Below are 20000 nucleotides of genomic sequence, written 5' to 3'. Positions count from 1 at the left end.
TGTGCTATGAAAAAAGGAATGAGTGATGATGGCTACTGCAGTCATAATTACTATAATTACCGTAATACCGTGCTAGCTTAACGTCCAAAACCTAGATGGCACCACTTTTTCCTAGCACCAGCAGGAGAGAGAGCCTTGAATGGCACCCATCCACGGTCTCTAGCAAGCACTGTCTCTATAGAGCGATGGCACACACTAAGTTGATGAACCCTTGCTCAAAACTACCGCCGATGAAGGATGTGCAGGCAGAACGAGAAGAGGAAGGTGACTCAATCCATACCCAGTGTCTAAAATGTGCTCCTGTGCCAATATGGATGCCTTTCATTGTGGCACTCACAGTCACAAGCACAGGTTTCATTCCTCTTCTCTACCTCTTCTTGTTATCTTTATTGTAGGGGGTTATATGTTTCGTATTCGTTCATGACAGCACAAAAATACGAAAAAATAAAGTTGTCTTTTGTCCTCCCATAAAACAGCAATACTTCTATCACATTGAGTATAAAGGAAATAATGAGCTAATATGGATAATATACTACAATTTTAGTCAACTGCAGCACTGATAGAGCCTGTCATATGGCACATATAAGTCTCTAAACTCAATAAAACACAAAAACCGCTCTAGTTTTACAATGACTGAAAGAGAGTGTGATGATTCAAATTAAATTGCTTCAAGCGGTCTCTCTCTAAAATAAAACCTATCCTGGAGGTTGGGCAAGCAAATTTATCTCCGTCTGCAATGGGTTAAAAAAAAAAAAAAAAAAAAGAGAGAGAGAGAGAGAGAGAGAGAGAGAGAGAGAGAGAGAGAGATCACACAAATCACTACAAACCTCGCAAAATCGCTATCGAGATCGAGAACTCCCTCTGGCTTACCAGAATCTGCACCCTGTCCTACAAGCACACAATTCATACTCGTGGTAAAAATAAACTTTCCTCCTTCATTCAGCGTTTTTTCCTTTTGAAAGCCTTTATTCTGAGCTAGGCTTACTCATCCTGGCCAGCCTAAGTCAGAGGAGTGCCTGCCTGGTGGACTAGCAGGAATGGAGAAATTTTGTGAAGGAGAGAGGGTCTAGGAAGGAAGGAAAGAATGGTCAAGAAGCAGAGGTACAAGTAGTAGAAGAGAAAGAGGTCAGAAAGAGAATAATTGGAACAAAAAGGGAGTGAAGGTTAAGGAGACATTCGAAAAAAGAAGATACTAGGGAGAAGTTTCAATAAAAAGTAGTAGTAAAAAAAATGTTCAAGATTATATAGAAGTTAAAAAAAGAGCTAGACTATAGAGAAGTTAAAAAATAAAAAAATGATAAAATAATGGGTTAAAGAACAAAAAGGAAAAAAACGAAGATGATATCCGAGCATCCTGTCTCTCCTCGGATTTCCCCCACGATCACTATCCACTACTAAAGCCTCATCAACAAGCCCATATACAGGTCTCTTGGTCATTCTTATACAACCCTAACCAGACAACACGAGCGTCTTGCTGTTGCTCACCCCCGACAAGGAGCTTTGACCCCGAGGGAATGTCCTCGACGGCCTCCAGCGCGTTGTCATAAAACCTTGCATCTCGACGAATGCTAGTCGACAGCAAGCACACCTGGACCTGAAGGACATGGAATTACAAATTACTTTGAAATACAGACTGGGGAAAAGGCAAGAAATATACCTAACTAAAAAGACTGAAGAAAAAAAAAAAAAAAAAAAAAAAGAGAGAGAGAGAGAGAATTATAATGGCTTCAAAAATACATTTAATAGCCAAGAAAAATGTAAGACAAAGCCTGGTGTGCAACAAGAGATTTTTTTTAATTCAGTTATATTGTATATAATTACACCAATATCTATATATATCTATATATATATATAATCTATATCTATATCTATCTATATATATATATATATCTTTAGGCTTTGAAGATACCTATAACCAAGTTCCAAGATAAAGGCAACCTGTCATGATGGCAGACATGCTTGTGCTCAGATCCAACCTACGTTCTGTGCAGCCAGGTTACAGCGGCAAAACACAGCATGTGGTTGTAGAAACTGGCAGAACATATGTTAGTGTGATAAGATCTTAAGGCCTCGCTCATTCCGATATAAAAATATTCAAAAAAAATAAAGGATTAGGTATTCTGATTTGAAACTTTCACGGTATAGTCATAGTATTAATATTAATAATTTTTTACTTTTATAACAAGATATGTCGTAACATTATGGTACCAATGATGACGTTACGGTTCTGCAGCTTTAATATTTGTCTCAAAGATTCTAAATTTTGCATATACATACTCTACAAACATAAAAACAACTGTGTAGATTTGCTTTTTAAATTTCCCTCTATGTCATGAGATGTTGAGGTCACAATACGTTTGTTGTGCAAGACGTTACACCAACAGCATACATATCCTTTTAAATCTCCCCAGACACAATGGTTTTTCACTTTATCAAAAATATAAATCTACAAATAAATCAGTTATTATTAATCTACAGACATGAATATTTATAAGCAATTCCATTCAATATGAAATTTTCTACAAATTTTTGAAAGCAAGAATTTATACAAGCATGGCGCTTTAACTGCTTACGCCCTTTTAAATTGTAACATCCCTTTAAACTTTTCATGGGCATCCGAGGGTTCCAATATTACTCGCATAACATTTCCTAATAAATTTATTACTTAAAAATGCTCATATCTGCATTTCAGTATTTTTTCGTATTTTCAATATAGACATGGAAGTTCTACATCAAGTTAAATAAAAGCTAATGTGTAAGATAAGAACATGGATTTGTATGGACTTCAGCCTGCTGGGACACAGCGATGATTGAAGAGTAATGACGTGTTTCATGTCCTTTACGGGCAATACTCTAGTCTGGCCTGATCAATGGGTTGGTTATGTTTGATTTTGATTCAAAAGAAAGTCTTTCATAAAGTTTGTAGAATTATGGCTTTGGATCAATGTACATTACATGGTGACCATTACAACACGGAATCAACAGAATAATGAAATTGGAGATATTTCCATGATGTAATTGTCACAAATTAGAAGGAAAAAAATGATTTAAGCTGAATAAGGTAATGTTCATAACAAATATACAGTAACACTGAAAAGGAATCTTCTTGCAATCACACTGACTGTGTTCTAGTGGAATCCCCCTTCATACTAGAATCTAGAGACCTACAATCTGAATTCAAATCCCTTTGGGGCGCAGTGTGACACGATAGCCGAAGCCTCTATGCCTTTGGCACACAGGAAGGGGACAACAAACCACTACCATGTGCATTACAACAAGACAGAATTCGGACTTGTTCCTCACTTAACCCTTTCCCGACGGGTGCACTTTCTACGCGAAGTCCCATATGCCGGGCGATTGCAATATTGCATTGAAATCGTCACAATAGGATGACGCCCCGGAACGGGAGTTTTTGGCTGTGTCACACGGGTGTGACGCACCGTCGTCATTGGGTTAACAATAAATTGCCTGGGAGGCCTATGTGCTACGTCTTCTCCGCTGGCCTTTGCTGGAGCTCTGACAGGCTTGGAGTACGCGCCTGTCAGCAGTATCGTCTAGGTAGTTGCATGGGCGTCTTCTGATAAAAATTCTGTGAATAAACCTTGTGATGGGGTTTGTTGCGACCCACGTACCGTCCGTGCCCTAGCAAAGGCCAACGCAACTTAGGCAGGATGGAGTTTGGACTGGTTGACCCATAGGCCAATAATGATCAGGGAAATCTATTAACACACATTTTAATTGCATAAAAAAACGCAAATTTTCTAGTTTCGACTTAAATCGACTTTTTTTTTTTTTTAATCTATAGGATGCCTTACAAAATACCTATTCATCGACTCTAAAGTACTGTTCATTCCATGTGTGTTTAACACATGGAATAGAGGTATAGAAAAAATAAAATCCTGAAACCAGTCCTCGAAAGCAGCACCATTGTTGCATTACTTCGCCTTTCGCCCTGGGATCCGAGGCGGTGGGCCAAGGGGGCAAACCCCCCGCGAGAGAGGGAAGGGCGAGGGAACGACCCCCAAAGCCAGCCAAGCCAAGCCAGGGAAGCCAGCGAGGCGCCTCCCAAGCCAGGGAGCCTCGGGAACTGCGTCTCCGGCCCAACCACGAAGCCCCTCGGCCTCTCCCTTCCCTCGGCCGCCTCCGCTTCCAGGCCTCGGGGACCTCCCTTCCCTCGGTGTCATCCCGCCCCGACGCCCCACGCCCACGCCCGGCCACTCGCCCTCTCCGTTGCACGCAACATACCCACCTTGCAGAGTCTGTGCGAGCGCGAGGACACCAAAACCCTCGCGAGTCGGCCCGCCGATACGCCCGCCGCCGCCGCCATGTTGTCTCAGCTGATCGCCCCCCCCTCCCCCTCCCCCCGGTCTCCCCTCCCCCTCCCCTCCCTCTCCTCCTCTCCCCGTCCTCTGCGTTTTTCAGGATCGGGAATTAATTCATTATTTTCATTCGAGGTGTATTTTTTTTTTTTTCTTCTTATTTGGATGCCTTACAAAATACCTACTTATCGACTCTAAAGTACTGTTCATTCCATGTGTGTTAACAATTGAGGTATAGTAAAAAATAAAATCCTGAAACCAGTCCTCGAAAGCAGCACCATTCCACTGCTTCGCATTCGCCCTGGGATCCGAGGCGGTGGGCCAAGGGGGCAAATCCCCCGCGAGAGAGGGAAGGGCGAGGGAACGACCCCCAAAGCCAGCCAAGCCAGGGAGCCTCGGGAACTGCGTCTCCGGCCCAACCACGAAGCCCCTCGGCCTCTCCCTTCCCTCGGCCGCCTCCGCTTCCAGGCCTCGGGGACCTCCCTTCCCTCGGTGTCATCCCGCCCCGACGCCCCACGCCCACGCCCGGCCACTCGCCCTCTCCGTTGCACGCAACATACCCACCTTGCAGAGTCTGTGTGCGATGTCGCGAAGGACTCCAAGTCCTCGCGAGTCGGCCCGCCGATACGCCCGCCGCCGCCGCCATGTTGTCTCAGCTGATCGCCCCCCCCCTCCCCCTCCCCCCGGCCTCCCCTACCCCTCCCCTCCCTCTCCCCCTCTCCCCGTCCTCTGCGTTTTTCAGGATCGGGAATTAATTAATTATTTTCCTTCGACGTTTTCTGGGTCTTGCCGCTTGGTTTTAACATCTAGAGGGAAATAGAGTTTGTATTTTTTTTTTTTTTTTTGCAGTGCGTTATGTTATGTGTTTGTTTGATTTAGATGTGAAGAGCTATTTCAGTACAGTTTACAAAAATAAATTCCAAGATGAATAGTATTGAAAATAGACAGAAAATTCATTTAATTTTCTGGAATCTATTTACGTGCTTCAACTCCGGATGGCAGACCTAAGTATTACAAAAATAACAGAGTTCTCCATCCTGAAAAACGTGATTAGCTTCGATGCCAAAACAACCTTCCCGGCGACGAAAAGGCTTACATACACACACACGCGCACGCACATACACACACAGTCGCACATACACACACGCGCACGCACATACGCACACAGTCGCACATACACACACGCGCACGCACATACACACACAGTCGCACATACACGCACGCGCACGCACATACACACACGCACATACATACACACGCGCACGCACATACACACACGCACGCGCACGCATATACATACACACACACGCACATACATACACACACGCGCACGCACATACACACACACGCACGCACACACATACACAAGCACGCACATACACACGCATGCCCATACACACACACGCGCACGCACATACACACACGCACGCACACGCACATACACACACGCACGCACATACACACACACGCACGCACACGCACATACACGCACGCGCACGCACATACATACACACACACGCGCACGCACATACACACGCGCACGCACATACATACACACACGTACATACACACACGCGCACACACACACGCACATACACACGCACGCACATACACACACGCATGCCCATACACACACGCGCACGCACATACACACACACACGCACATACACACACGCACATACACGCACACACACGCACGCACATACACGCACGCGCGTGCACATACATACGCGCACACGCACACACATACACACACGCGCACGCACATACACGCACGCGCACGCACATACATACACACACACGCACATACATACACGCGCACGCACATACACACACGCACATACACACACGCACGCACATACACGCACGCGCACGCACATACATACACACACGCGCACATGCACACGCACATACATACACACACGCGCACGCACATACACACACGCACGCACATACACACACACACGCACATACACACACGCGCACGTACATACACACACGCGAACGTACATACACACACACGCACATACACGCACGCGCACGCATTTACACACACACGCACGCACATACACGCACACGCACATACACACGCACGCACACGCACATACACACACGCACGCACACGCACATACACACACGCGCACGCACATACACACACGCACGCACATACATACACACACGCGCACACGCACATACATACACACGCGCACGCACATACACACACATGCGCACACACACACGAACATACATACACACACACGCACATACACACACGCATGCCCATACACACACACGCACGCGCACATACACACACACGCACGCACATACACACACGCACGCACACACACACACACGCACGCACACGCACATACACGCACACGCACATACACACACACACACGCACGCACATACACACACGCGCACGCACATACATACACACACGCACATACACACACGCGCACGCACATACACACACACGCACCCACACGCACATACACACACACGCACGCACATACATACACACACACGCGCACACGCACATAAACGCGCACGCACGCACACACATACACACGCACATACATACACACACGTGCACGCACATACACACACACGAACGCGCACACACACGCACATACACACACGCACGCACATACACACACGCATGCCCATACACACACACGCACATACACACACACGCACACGCACATACACACAAGCACGCACACGCATATACACACACACGCACGCGCATGCACATACACACACGCGCACGCACATACAAACAGACACACGCGCACACGCACATACATACACAAACGCGCACGCACATACATACACATGCACATACATACACACATGCGCACACACATACACGCACGCGCACACACACACGCACATACACACACACGCACGCACATACACACACGCATGCCCATACACACACACGCACGCGCACACACACACACACGCACGCACACACACACACGCACGCACACGCACATACACGCACACGTACATACACACACACACGCACGCACATACACACACGCGCATGCACATACATACGCACACACGCACACACATACACACACGCGCACGCACATACACGCACGCGCACGCACATACATACACACACGCACATACATACATGCGCACGCACATACACACACACGCACCCACACGCACATACACACGCACGCACATACACACACACGCACATACACACACACGCGCACACGCACATACACACACGCACGCACATACACACACGCACACACATACACGCACGTGCATGCACATACACACACGCACGCACACGCACATACACACACACGCACGCACATACACACACCCACATACACGCACGCACATACACACACTCGCACGCACATACACACATTCGCACGCACATACACACACGCACGCACATACACACGCATGCACACGCACATACACACACGCATGCACACGCACATACACACGCACGCACACGCACATACACACACACGCACGCACATACACACACACGCACGCACATACACACACGCACATACACACACGCGCACGCACATACACACACACGCACGCACATACACACACACGCACGCACATACACACGCACGCACATACACACACACGCACATACATACACACACGCGCACGCACATACACACACACGCACATACATACACACACGCGCACGCACATACACACACGCACGCACACACACAATCGCACATACACACACGCACGCACATACACACACACGCACGCACATACACGCACGCGCATGCACATACACACACGCACATAATCACACGCGCACGCACATACACACACACGCACGCAAACGCACATACACACACACGCACGCACATACACACACACGCACGCACATACACACACGCACGCACATACACACACACGCACATACATACACACACGCGCACGCACATACACACACACGCACGCACATACACACACGCACATACACACACACGCACGCACATACACACACGCACGCACATACACGCACGTGCATGCACATACACACACGCGCACGCACATACACACACACGCACATACATACACACACACGCACATACATACACACACGCACGTACATACACACACGCACGCGCACACACACACACACACACGCATGCCCATACACACACACGCACGCGCACGCACATACACACACACGCACGCACATACACACACACGCACATACACGCACACACATACACACACACGCACATACCACACCACAACGCACATACACACACACGCACGCACATACATACACACACACGCGCACACACGCACGCACATACACACACGCATGCACATACACGCACGCACACACACACACACACGCACATACACAGACACGCACGCACACACACACACACGCACACACACACACACACACACACGCACACACACACACACACGCATGCATACCACGCACGCACATACACACACACGCACATACACCACGCGCATGCACAACACGCGCACATACATACACACACGCACGCGCACATACATACACACACGACACGCACGCACATACACACACCGCACGTACATACACACACGCGCACGCACACAACACACACACGCGCACCATACACACACACACGCACATACACACACGCATGCCCATACAGACACACGCACGCGCACGCACACGCACATACACACACGCACGCACATACACACACGCACGCACATACACACACGCACGCACATACACACACACGCACGCACATACACACACGCGCACGCACATACACACACACACACGCACGCACATACACACACACGCACGCACATACACACACGCGCACGCACATACACACACGCACGCACATACACACACGCACGCACATACACACACGCACGCACATACACACACGCATGCTCATACACACACACACGCACGCACACACACACACGCGCACGAAAACACACACACGCACGAACATACACACACGCACGCACATACACACACACGCACGCACACGCACGCACACGCACATACACACACACGCACGCACATACACACACACGCACGCACATACACACACACGCACGCATATACACACGCACATACACACACACGCACGCACATACACACACACGCACATACACACACGCGCACGCACATACACGCACGCGCATGCACATACACACACGCACGCACATACACACACAAGTACGCACATACACGCACGCGCATGCACATACACATACGCGCACAAGCACATACACGCACGCGCACGAACATACACACACGCGCACACGCACATGCATACACACACGCGCACGTACATACACACACACGCACGCGCACACACGCACATACACACACGTATGACCATACACACACACGCGCACGCACATACACACACGCATGCCCATACACACACGCACGCACATACACACACACGCACGCGCACACACACACACGCACATACACACACGCACGGGCACGCACATACACGCACGCGCACGCACATACACACACGCGCACGCACATGCACACTCGCACGCACACGCACGCGCGCGCATGCACATACACACACGCACGCACATACACACACACGTACGCACATACACGCACGCGCATGCACATACACACACACGCACGCACATACACACGCAAGCACATACACGCACGCGCACGCACATACACACGCGCACACGCACATACATACACACACGCGCACGCACATACACACACACACACGCGCACTTACACACACACGCACGCACATACACACACGCATGCACATACACGCACGCACATACACACACACACGCACATACACAGACACGCACGCATATACACAGACACGCACGCACATACACACACACGCACATACACACACGCGCACGCACATACACGCACGCGCATACACACACGCACGTACATACACACACACGCACGCACGCGCACATACACACACACACGCACGCGCATGCACATACACACCTACAAACATACACACACACGCACGCAGATACACACACACGCACGCACATACACAGACTTGCACGCACATACACACACACGCACGCACATACACACACACGCACGCACGCGCACGCACATACACACGCGCACGCACATACACACACACGCACGCACACACACACGCACATACACAAACACAGACACACACACGTACACACACGCGCGCGCACGCACACTCGCACGCACGCACGCGTACACATCCTCCCCCTTTCTCTATTAACGCTCTGAATAGCCAAGTTAACCTTAGCGTCGTCGGGTTTTCTCCAAGCCAGAGCTTTCCTCTAAGTTTTATTACGGCATTCAAGGTGTGTCTCAACTTTCTCAAGTGACGCAACTGGGACACATTTGCCGTTGCAATTTAACAGGTGACATCACGTGCAACCATCATTATAACTGCCCAGACGCTTGTCTAATTAATCTAAAACAACGTAACTTATCCTAAAACGAACATAACTCATAATAAAACTATCCTACAGAAATTGACTCTCACGTCAAATTGGGCTTATAATCCAAGAGATTAATTTACACAGAGGTAATCCTGGGAAAGTCTCCTGAAGTAAATAAATAGCCATTCGTGATCTGTACTTCGGCGAGGCTATAATGGAAAATATTAAAGAATTAAAGCTAACATTATTTTAAGATTATACAGTTTCAACATCCGGGAGGAAGTGGAAGAACCCTTTTTTCACATCAAAATGTTTGTGTGGATGATGGATGATGGAATGGCAGACGAATTTTGCACGATCTCTTAATTATGGAAGCTCTTGAAGATCACAGGTGTCTCTTGAGATTATACATTTTCAACATCCGAGAGGAAGTGGAAGAACCCTTTTTTTCACATCAAAATGTTTATGTGGATGATGGATGATGCAATGGCAGACGATGCTTCCACGACCAGAAAAATGCTCTTTAAAATCACAGGTGTCTCGGTGAACAGGTGGGTGTCGCTCGATCCCTTAAAAACCGGGGCTTCATTTTGTTTTTTGACGCGTTTTCATTTAGTTCAAGCAGTTAATTGTCTTGCATATGTATGATTATGTGAATCTGAAGTCTGATTGTCATCATAAATTGTCTCGGTTGACAGGAATTTGAGGTATATCCCCGGGGACACCTGAAAATGTTCTGAGGAAATTATTTATTTTATTTTATTTTTATTTATTTTATTTTATTTTATTTTTATTTATTTTATTATTATTATTATTATTATTATTATTATTATTCGATGATCCGAGCAGCAAAACTATTTATGAGTAAGGTGTTGTAGAACAGTTTTAATCACTTATATACTAACAATTATTTCCATTTTTTATTTACTCTTTTCGTGGCAGATGTTAGATTTTAAAATTAATTAGAGGTTTGTAGCGTGCGTGAGAAATTCATAGATTTTCAGTTGATAATTTAGGTAAACCAAAGAATTATGAGCGGATTTATCTCCAATTTTATGGCTTAATAACCATCTACTTTTTCTTGTTACTGATAAAGAACCAAATTGGGTTAAGATAACCCACGGATTCCGAAAATTCGTGACCTATATTTATCAAAAATCAAATAAGTTTAGTTATATTTTGCTCCTAGAGGAACAATTGACCCGATGATTGCGTCACAAAAACTGTTTTTGCTGATATCGAAAGGAATTCCTTTTAATTAGGTCAGTGAATGATTAGCGGTAGCAATGTCACACTCTCACGACGTCACGCTACAAATCAAATAATACCATGTGGTCTCTTGTGCACTTCAGGAATTTCGGGAATGAAGTCAGAAAAGGTCTAGAGAAGGATTGTCAGTCATGGGAATCGAAACGCTCTTAAATGCGGCCAACTGGCGTTTTATTATTATTTATTATTATTATTATTATTATTTTTTTTTTACATGGTGTTCCTGGCCTTTGATCTTTGCGAAAATCACCTATATTCATAATATGTGACTTATATTCCCAATTTCCGGTCTTTATGAATATCACTTGTATTCTAATTTCTTTAATGAATCAAATCAGTTTTTCTCCTTTTCTCCCATTGACGGCGGCCTGTCATAGGCCTAGGTAGATTGCATACTGGAAATGCAGTTTTTGATGCCTTGGGCCAGGTGCCTCCATCAGCTACTCGCCTCACATCTGGCCGGTTATATATCCGTTTACTCTTCTTTATTCCTTTGTACGTGTTTCAAATGTTTTCAAATTGTGTGCATTATTGCATTTAGCTGAATGTTTGAGCCGTCTTATTGATTTCATTTTTCATTTTATTATCCTGAGTCTAAAGAAAAGAATGTTACACTAAATTTTGTGTTCTTAAAGATTGTTTTAGATTTATGCAAACGGGAAATTAGGGTTTTGTCACTTTTCTTTTGAATTTTGTTATGAGCAAAAGGACATTGCATATAAGTTTTACATATACATAAATGAACGAAAATATCTGATAAAAGATAAATACTACTAGGGCCAATGGTAGGCCTACACCAGCAGCAGTTGCAAATCTACTGAGTCAGAACATGCGTGTGTGATTCTCAGTGTGAGTGAGCGTAAATATAACGTATGTGTACATTTATAAAACACATACACGTTCTGAATTAGCGGATCGTCCACTGTGCCGAACTCGAGGTCGTCGTTACTGCTTTCTTGCGTTGGCGAGAAGATTATTCCATCAGAGAATTGTTCTTTCGTCTCCTCTGAACTCGTCGGCAATGTCCTCGTCAGGGTACAGGTCCAAGAAACATTTACTTGGAGGAGGGCGGTGGGCGTAAAGACTACTAGTAGTAGTATCGTATGGTTTACACCTCAAATATCATGTTATTGCTCCAGTTTGTGTAGGTTTCACCAGCTGTATCTATGGTGTTATAGCCCCTCCATGGGATTGCTGTCATTGGGCAATACAACACCAGATGGTCAGTGTCTTGAGGGGCTTCATTACAGGAAGGACAAATTGGGGATTCCTGATAACCCCATCGGTGTAGGGACTGCAGTTCTGCCGTGCCCTGTCAGCAACCTATTTTCCTGCGTCCACTGCCTTCTGGTGAGGTGGTGGAAGCCAGGCAGTGGTTCGGTGGGTCATTTATTCAATCCCCTTTTCGAGGGAGGACTTGTCTCCACTCGTGGCTCCAGGCTTCCTTGGTGTCAAAGGCGTGAAGACTATTGGGTAGTGAGTAGCAGGTCGTTATGAGTGATGATGAGTGAGGGTCGTCCACAGTTTCTTCGACGGGGAAAACCGTTTTTGTTTCCGTCGAAGGACCATAATTAAAGGGAAGGAAAAGGCTGAAGGAATATTCAGACTTATTGGATTAGTGGCCATTTGCATATGCCAAGTCCATCAAACCGATGATTCTATTTTATTTTGTCAAATGAAAATAAAGTTTTAAAAGTTTTGGCTCCTTCAGAATAATGATTACTTTATCGATTATTCTTTCGCCATTTGCTAGTAAATTTAAGTGTGGATATTCTATGTTTTTTATTTGGAAGTGATACTTTAGATTTTGTCTTTTGTTATTGTATTCTTGGCATGATATCAGGATGAGGACTATTGAGAGGTGAAAGTGCACTTTCTCCTTTTTCCCATTTTTTATAAATTCAGTCGATTACATTTTTACGTTCTGTGCACATTGTGGAGGGATTTTTTTCAATATTGGGATATCTTCTTGTCCCACAGATCAATAATGTTTTTATATTGTTAATTGTGAGGTTGATTCACTCACTTTGCCACAGGAGATGGATCTTTATTTTTACATAAAAACACACACACACCAGCTTTCTGTTCGGACTATGCTAAGGCTCAGATCTATTATTATGATATTATTATTATTATCATTATTATCATAATTAAGATGTTCAGATCTAATATTATGGACTATGCTAGGGTTCAGATCGCCAGTGGACTCGACTAATTTCTCAGTTATGTTCATGCCCACAGATACGCGAGTGCCCAGGTGCCCCTATTAGCTTGATTTATTTATTGGTACCCTGTAGCTTATAAATTATATTATCATGTAATTAATTTCCTTGTGGTTTATAGTGATTTAATGGATTTAAGTGAACATAGGGAGTCTATCAAAATGAATTCCTATCGTGGGTGATACGATATTTTGGCTAATTTTTTTTTTTATAAAATTTTCTGAATATTTGCCAATAAGCCTAATTTTGACCGTAGAATCCGATTAGGACCTTGGAATTGTCGTAAAATTAGTACTTCTGGGACTTTTTGATTATTTTGGCCAAAAAAATTAAGATCATGACATTTTCTGAAAAATTGCCAGTAGGCCTATTGTCGGCCGTAGAATCCGATTAGAACCTAGAAATTACCGAAAAAATGAAAGTGCACTTTTTCCTTTTTCCCATTTTAATAAATTCAGTCGATTTCACTTTTACGTTCTGCACCATTTTTTTCACCAGAATTTTTAGAAAATTTAAAAAATCATTAAAAAAAAATGAGAAGAGCGGGAAACACTAGTAAAAAGGTAAAATAAGTACTAAAGGTACTAAAAATTAACTTAAAATTTTGGTTTTGGCACCACAGAAATCACAGTAGGCGATTTCATAATAACTTTTGAATTTTTATATTAAAAAGTTGAACGTAGAAAAAAATACCAAAATAATGTCGTGTCACCCTAATTGTGGGTCGTCGATAGCTTCAAATCTAAGGATTACTCACAAGTAAAATCTTGGGTAAGTAAATTCGACGTATTATTCTGCCTACTTCTGCCCCCGGCGATTTGACTTTGGCTGATGGCAACCAGTCAACCACGATCTAAAGTGTGGGCGTTTCTAAAGTGGCAATCTTTGAAAGTACCAACGTATCGATGGTAGAAAGATCGATTCTGACATTTTCAGTGAGGTTAGGGAGTCTAGTTGAGCTCGTTGCCAAGCCATATACGACCGGCTTTTCCAAATATCACTTCCGATTAACAGTTCTATCAATTCAATCATGGCTTGCCTTGCCTAAGGTGAGTGCAATATGTTTGTGAATAGATACCTATGGAAGCTAGTACTTACTTGGCACAGGATATTAATACTTATATTTCAAGTGAAGGAATCATTTACTACATTAAGTGATTATTTATTTATTTATTTTTCATTTATTTATTTTTTGCTATATGCGTTTTTTTTTTTTTTTTTTTCCCTTACGAAATACCGTATTAATGTTTACATAAAAATTGTATTTCATTGGTGTAGTAAGATTTAGCTTGCCTTTAAAATTATTTGGATGGATGTTCATTGGCTACCATGGAGGAAAAATAATTCACTGAGACAAGAGTAAACCCAACAAAATATTTATATAGCGCGAATGAATGGTACTTACCTGACACAGGAGAAAATGACATATTTAGTATAAGTTATTAATGGTAATTCTCTAAAAGAGATGTAGTCGCAAAGGAAATTATACTTCCATTTTACATGAATTGTTCCTCGTCACATGATAATTTTTATTTCATATTTCCGTGCATTCAACTTTTAATCAGTAAGGATAATTCTCTATAGGAGACGTAATCGATATAGAAATCATACTTACCGGATACATGAATTGTCCTCGCCACATGATGATGACATTCACTTTTTCATATTCCTGTGCATTGAACATCTAATCATTAACACATATTTGGAATGGAAAAAGGGTATTTCTTTGGTTATGTAATGATAACATAACTTATCACATGAGGCATCTGCATGATCAACAGAATGTGTAAAACCTGCCAAGAACTGGGATTTCTCGTATGATTACATACGAAATAAAAATTCACCTTGCCTAAGGGGAATCCAATATGTTAGTGATTAAATACTCTCAAAGCTAATACTTACTTGGCACAGGAGACTAATACACACATCTTAGAAGCAGGAATCATTTACAGCATTTAGCGGTTACTTATTTTTTCCTATATATATATATTTTTTCCTCAACTGACAATGTAGCGTATCAGTGTTTAGATAACAATGGTATTTTTTGGTATAGTATTATATAATATGCCTTTAAAATGATTAGGAAGTTCATGGTCTATTATGGAAGAAAGAAATAATTTCCTTGACGCAAGAATAAATGCAACAAAATGTTGCTCTTTACATAGTGCGTATGTATGGTACCTACCTAGTACAGGAGAAAACGATACATTTAGTTATTATAGAAGAAGTAATCCCTATAGAAATTATACTTACCTATTGCTTGTATTGTTTCTCGCCAGACGAAAACACTTTTGATATTCCCGTGCTTTCAACATTTAATCCTTAACACATATTTGGAACGGGAAATGGTATTGTATTCTTTGTTTATGTAATACCACTATTTGCCATACAAAACCTTTGCATACATATCAGAAAAAGTAGTACCTACTTAGAATTGGGAACATAATTTTTCGCGTCGTTACACACGAAATTAGAATTCACCTTGCCTAAGGTGAGTGCAATATGCTTATGATTAAATACCTATGGGAGGTAATACTTAATTGGCACAGGAGACAAATACCTATATCTTAAATGAAGGAATCTTTTATATCATTAAGTGGTTACTGATTTTGTGCTATAGATAAGTGTTGTTTTTTTAATCTTAACTGACGAAGTACCGTTTAAGCGTTTATATATGAATGGCATCTTAAGATATAATTTGCCTTTAAAATAATTGGGATATTCATTGCCTACCATGGAGGAAAAATAATAAAGGACGAAGTTCCGTATCAGTGTTTGCATAACAATGGTATATTATTGGCATTGTAGAATATGCTTTATTTTCAAAATAATTATGATGTTCATTATCTACCAGTGAAAAAACAACAACTCTGAAACAGAGTAAATGCAATAAAATGCTACAATCTACATTGCACGTATGAATGGTACTTACCTGGCACAGGAAAAAAAATATATATTGAGGGTAACAATTTATAGGAGACGCAATTCCTATAGAAATTATACTTGCCTGTTACAGGAATTGTTCCTCGTCACATTATTTACTTTTTCATTTCCGTGCTTTCAGCATTTAATTATCAACAGATATTTGGCATTGGAAAATGGCATTTTTTTGGTTATGTAATATCAATACTTGCTATGTCAGGCATCTGCACAATTAGCAGAAAAGGTAATACCTACCCAGCATTGTGAACATAATTTTTTTGTTATGTTGCACACGAAATTAAAATTCACCTTGCCTAAGGTGAGTGCAATATGTTTGTGAATAAATACCTATGGAAGCTAGTACTTACTTGGCACAGGATATTAATACCTATATTTCAAGTGAGGGAATCATTTACAGTAAGTGGTTATCTTTTGCTATATGCGTTTTTTTTATTTAGATAAAAATGGTGTTTCATTGGTATAGTAAGATTTAGCTTGCCTTTAAAATGATTAGGATGTTCATTGTCTACCATGGAGGAAAAATAATTCACTGAGACAAGAGTAAACCCAACAAAATGATATTTATATAGCGCGAATGAATGGTACTTACCTGACACAGGAGAAAATGACATATTTAGTATAAGTTATTAATGGTAATTCTCTAAAAGAGATGTAGTCGCAAAGGAAATTATACTTGCATTTTACATGAATTGTTCCTCATCACATGATAATTTTTATTTCATATTCCCGTGCATTCAACATTTAATCAGTAAGGATAATTCTCTATAGGAGACGTAATCGATATAGATATATTTACATGAATTGTTCCTCGTCACATGATAATTTTTATTTCATATTCCCGTGCATTCAACATTTAATCAGTAAGGATAATTCTCTATAGGAGACGTAATCGATATAGAAATCATACTTACCGGATACATAAATTGTCCTCGCCACACGATGATGGCATTCACTTCTTCATATTCCCGTGCATTCAACATCTAATCATTAACATATATTTGGAATGGAAAAAGGGTATTTCTTTGGTTATGTAATGATAACATAACTTATCACATGAGGCATCTGCATGATCAACAGAATGTGTAAAACCTGCCAAGAACTGGGATTTCTCGTATAATTTACGCACGAAATTAAAATTCACCTTGCCTAAGGGGAGTCCAATATGTTAGTGATTAAATACTCTCAAAGCTAGTACTTACTTGGCACAGGAGACTAATACATAAATCTTACAGCATTAAGCTGTTACTTATTTTTTCCTAATTTTTTTTCCTCAACTGACAATGTAGCGTATCATATTTGCCATACAAAACCTTTGCATACATATCAGAAAAAAGTAGTACCTACTTAGAATTGGGAACATAATTTTTCGCGTCGTTACACACGAAATTAGAATTCACCTTGCCTAAGATGAGTGCAATATGCTTAAAGATTAAATACATATGGGAGGTAGTACTTAATTGGCACAGGAGACAAATACCTATATCTTAAATGAAGGAATCCTTTATATAAATAAGTGTTTTTTATCTTAACTGACGAAGTACCGTTTAAGCGTTTATATATGAATGGCATCTTAAGATATAATTTGCCTTTAAAATGATTGGGACATTCATTTTCTATCATGGAGGAAAAATAATAAAGGACGAAGTTCCGTATCAGTGTTTGCATGATAATGATATATTATTGGTATTGTAGGATATGATTTATTATTTAAATAATTAGGATGTTCATTGTGTACCATAGTGGAAAGAAATTTCCTGAAAAAAGAGTAAATGCAATTAAATGCTACAATTTACTTTGCACGTATGAATGGTACTTACCTGGCACAGGAGAAAAAAAAAAAAAAAATTATTGATGGTAACATTTTATAGGAGACGCAATTCCTATAGAAATTATACTTGCCCGTTACAGGAATTGTTCCTCGTCACACAACAATTAACTTTTTCATTTCCGTGCTTTCAGCATTTAATTATCAACAGATATTTGGCATTGCAAATTGGCATTTTTTGGTTATGTAATGATATCAATACTTGCTATGTCAGGCATCTGCACAATTAGCAGAAAAGGTAATACCTACCCAGCATTGTGAACATAATTTTTTGTCATGTTGCACACGAAATTAAAATTCACCTTGCCTAAAGTGAGTGCAATATGTTTGTGAATAAATACCTATGGAAGGTAGTACTTACTTGGCACAGGATATTAATACCTATATTTCAAGTGAGGGAAACATTTACAACATTAAGTGGTTATATATTTTTTGCTATATGCGTTTTTTTTTTTTTTTTTTAACTTACCAAATACCATATTAATGTTTAGATAAAAATGGTATTTCATTGGTATATTAGGATTTAGCTTGCCTTTGTAATGTTATTAATGGTAATTCTCTAAAAGAGATGTAGTCGCAAAGGAAATTATACTTGCATTTTACATGAATTGTTCCTCGTCACATAATTTTTATTTCATATTCCCGTGCATTCAACATTTAATCAGTAAGGATAATTATCTATAGGAGACGTAATCGATATAGAAATCATATTTACCGGATACATAAATTATCCTCGTCACACGATGATGACATTCACTTTTTCATATTCCCGTGCATTCAACATCTAATCATTAACACATATTTGGAATGGAAAAAGGGTATTTCTTTGGTTATGTAATGATAACATAACTTATCACATGAGGCATCTGCATGATCAACAGAATGTGTAAAACCTGCCAAGAACTGGGATTTCTCATAATTTACGCACGAAATTAAAATTCACCTTGCCTAAGGGGAGTCCAATATGTTTGTGATTAAATACTCTCAAAG

General features: G+C 42.0%; 1 protein-coding gene across 1 annotated transcript in view; it reads right to left on the bottom strand.

Moving 5' to 3' along the window:
* The window catches only part of SCOT (Succinyl-CoA:3-ketoacid CoA transferase), an 11211-nt gene extending 6839 nt beyond the window's left edge, over nt 1-4372 (bottom strand). The window contains exons 1-2 of the mRNA XM_086534103.1: nt 4250-4372; nt 1486-1594 (exon numbers count right to left, since the gene is read on the bottom strand). Of these exons, the coding sequence (XP_086390229.1) occupies nt 1486-1594; nt 4250-4327 (187 nt within the window). The 5' untranslated portion in view covers nt 4328-4372. The remainder of the gene's footprint in view (nt 1-1485; nt 1595-4249) is intronic.
* Nucleotides 4373-20000: the final 15628 nt, after the last annotated feature.

This window comes from Penaeus japonicus, unplaced genomic scaffold, assembly GCF_977035675.1.
Source record: "Penaeus japonicus unplaced genomic scaffold, GWHDUDI00000001_assembly GWHDUDI00000040, whole genome shotgun sequence".
In the NCBI taxonomy this organism is placed as follows: domain Eukaryota; kingdom Metazoa; phylum Arthropoda; class Malacostraca; order Decapoda; family Penaeidae; genus Penaeus; species Penaeus japonicus.
The sequence above is the reverse complement of the archived record's forward strand: the minus strand, read 5'-3'. Positions and strand labels throughout refer to the sequence as shown.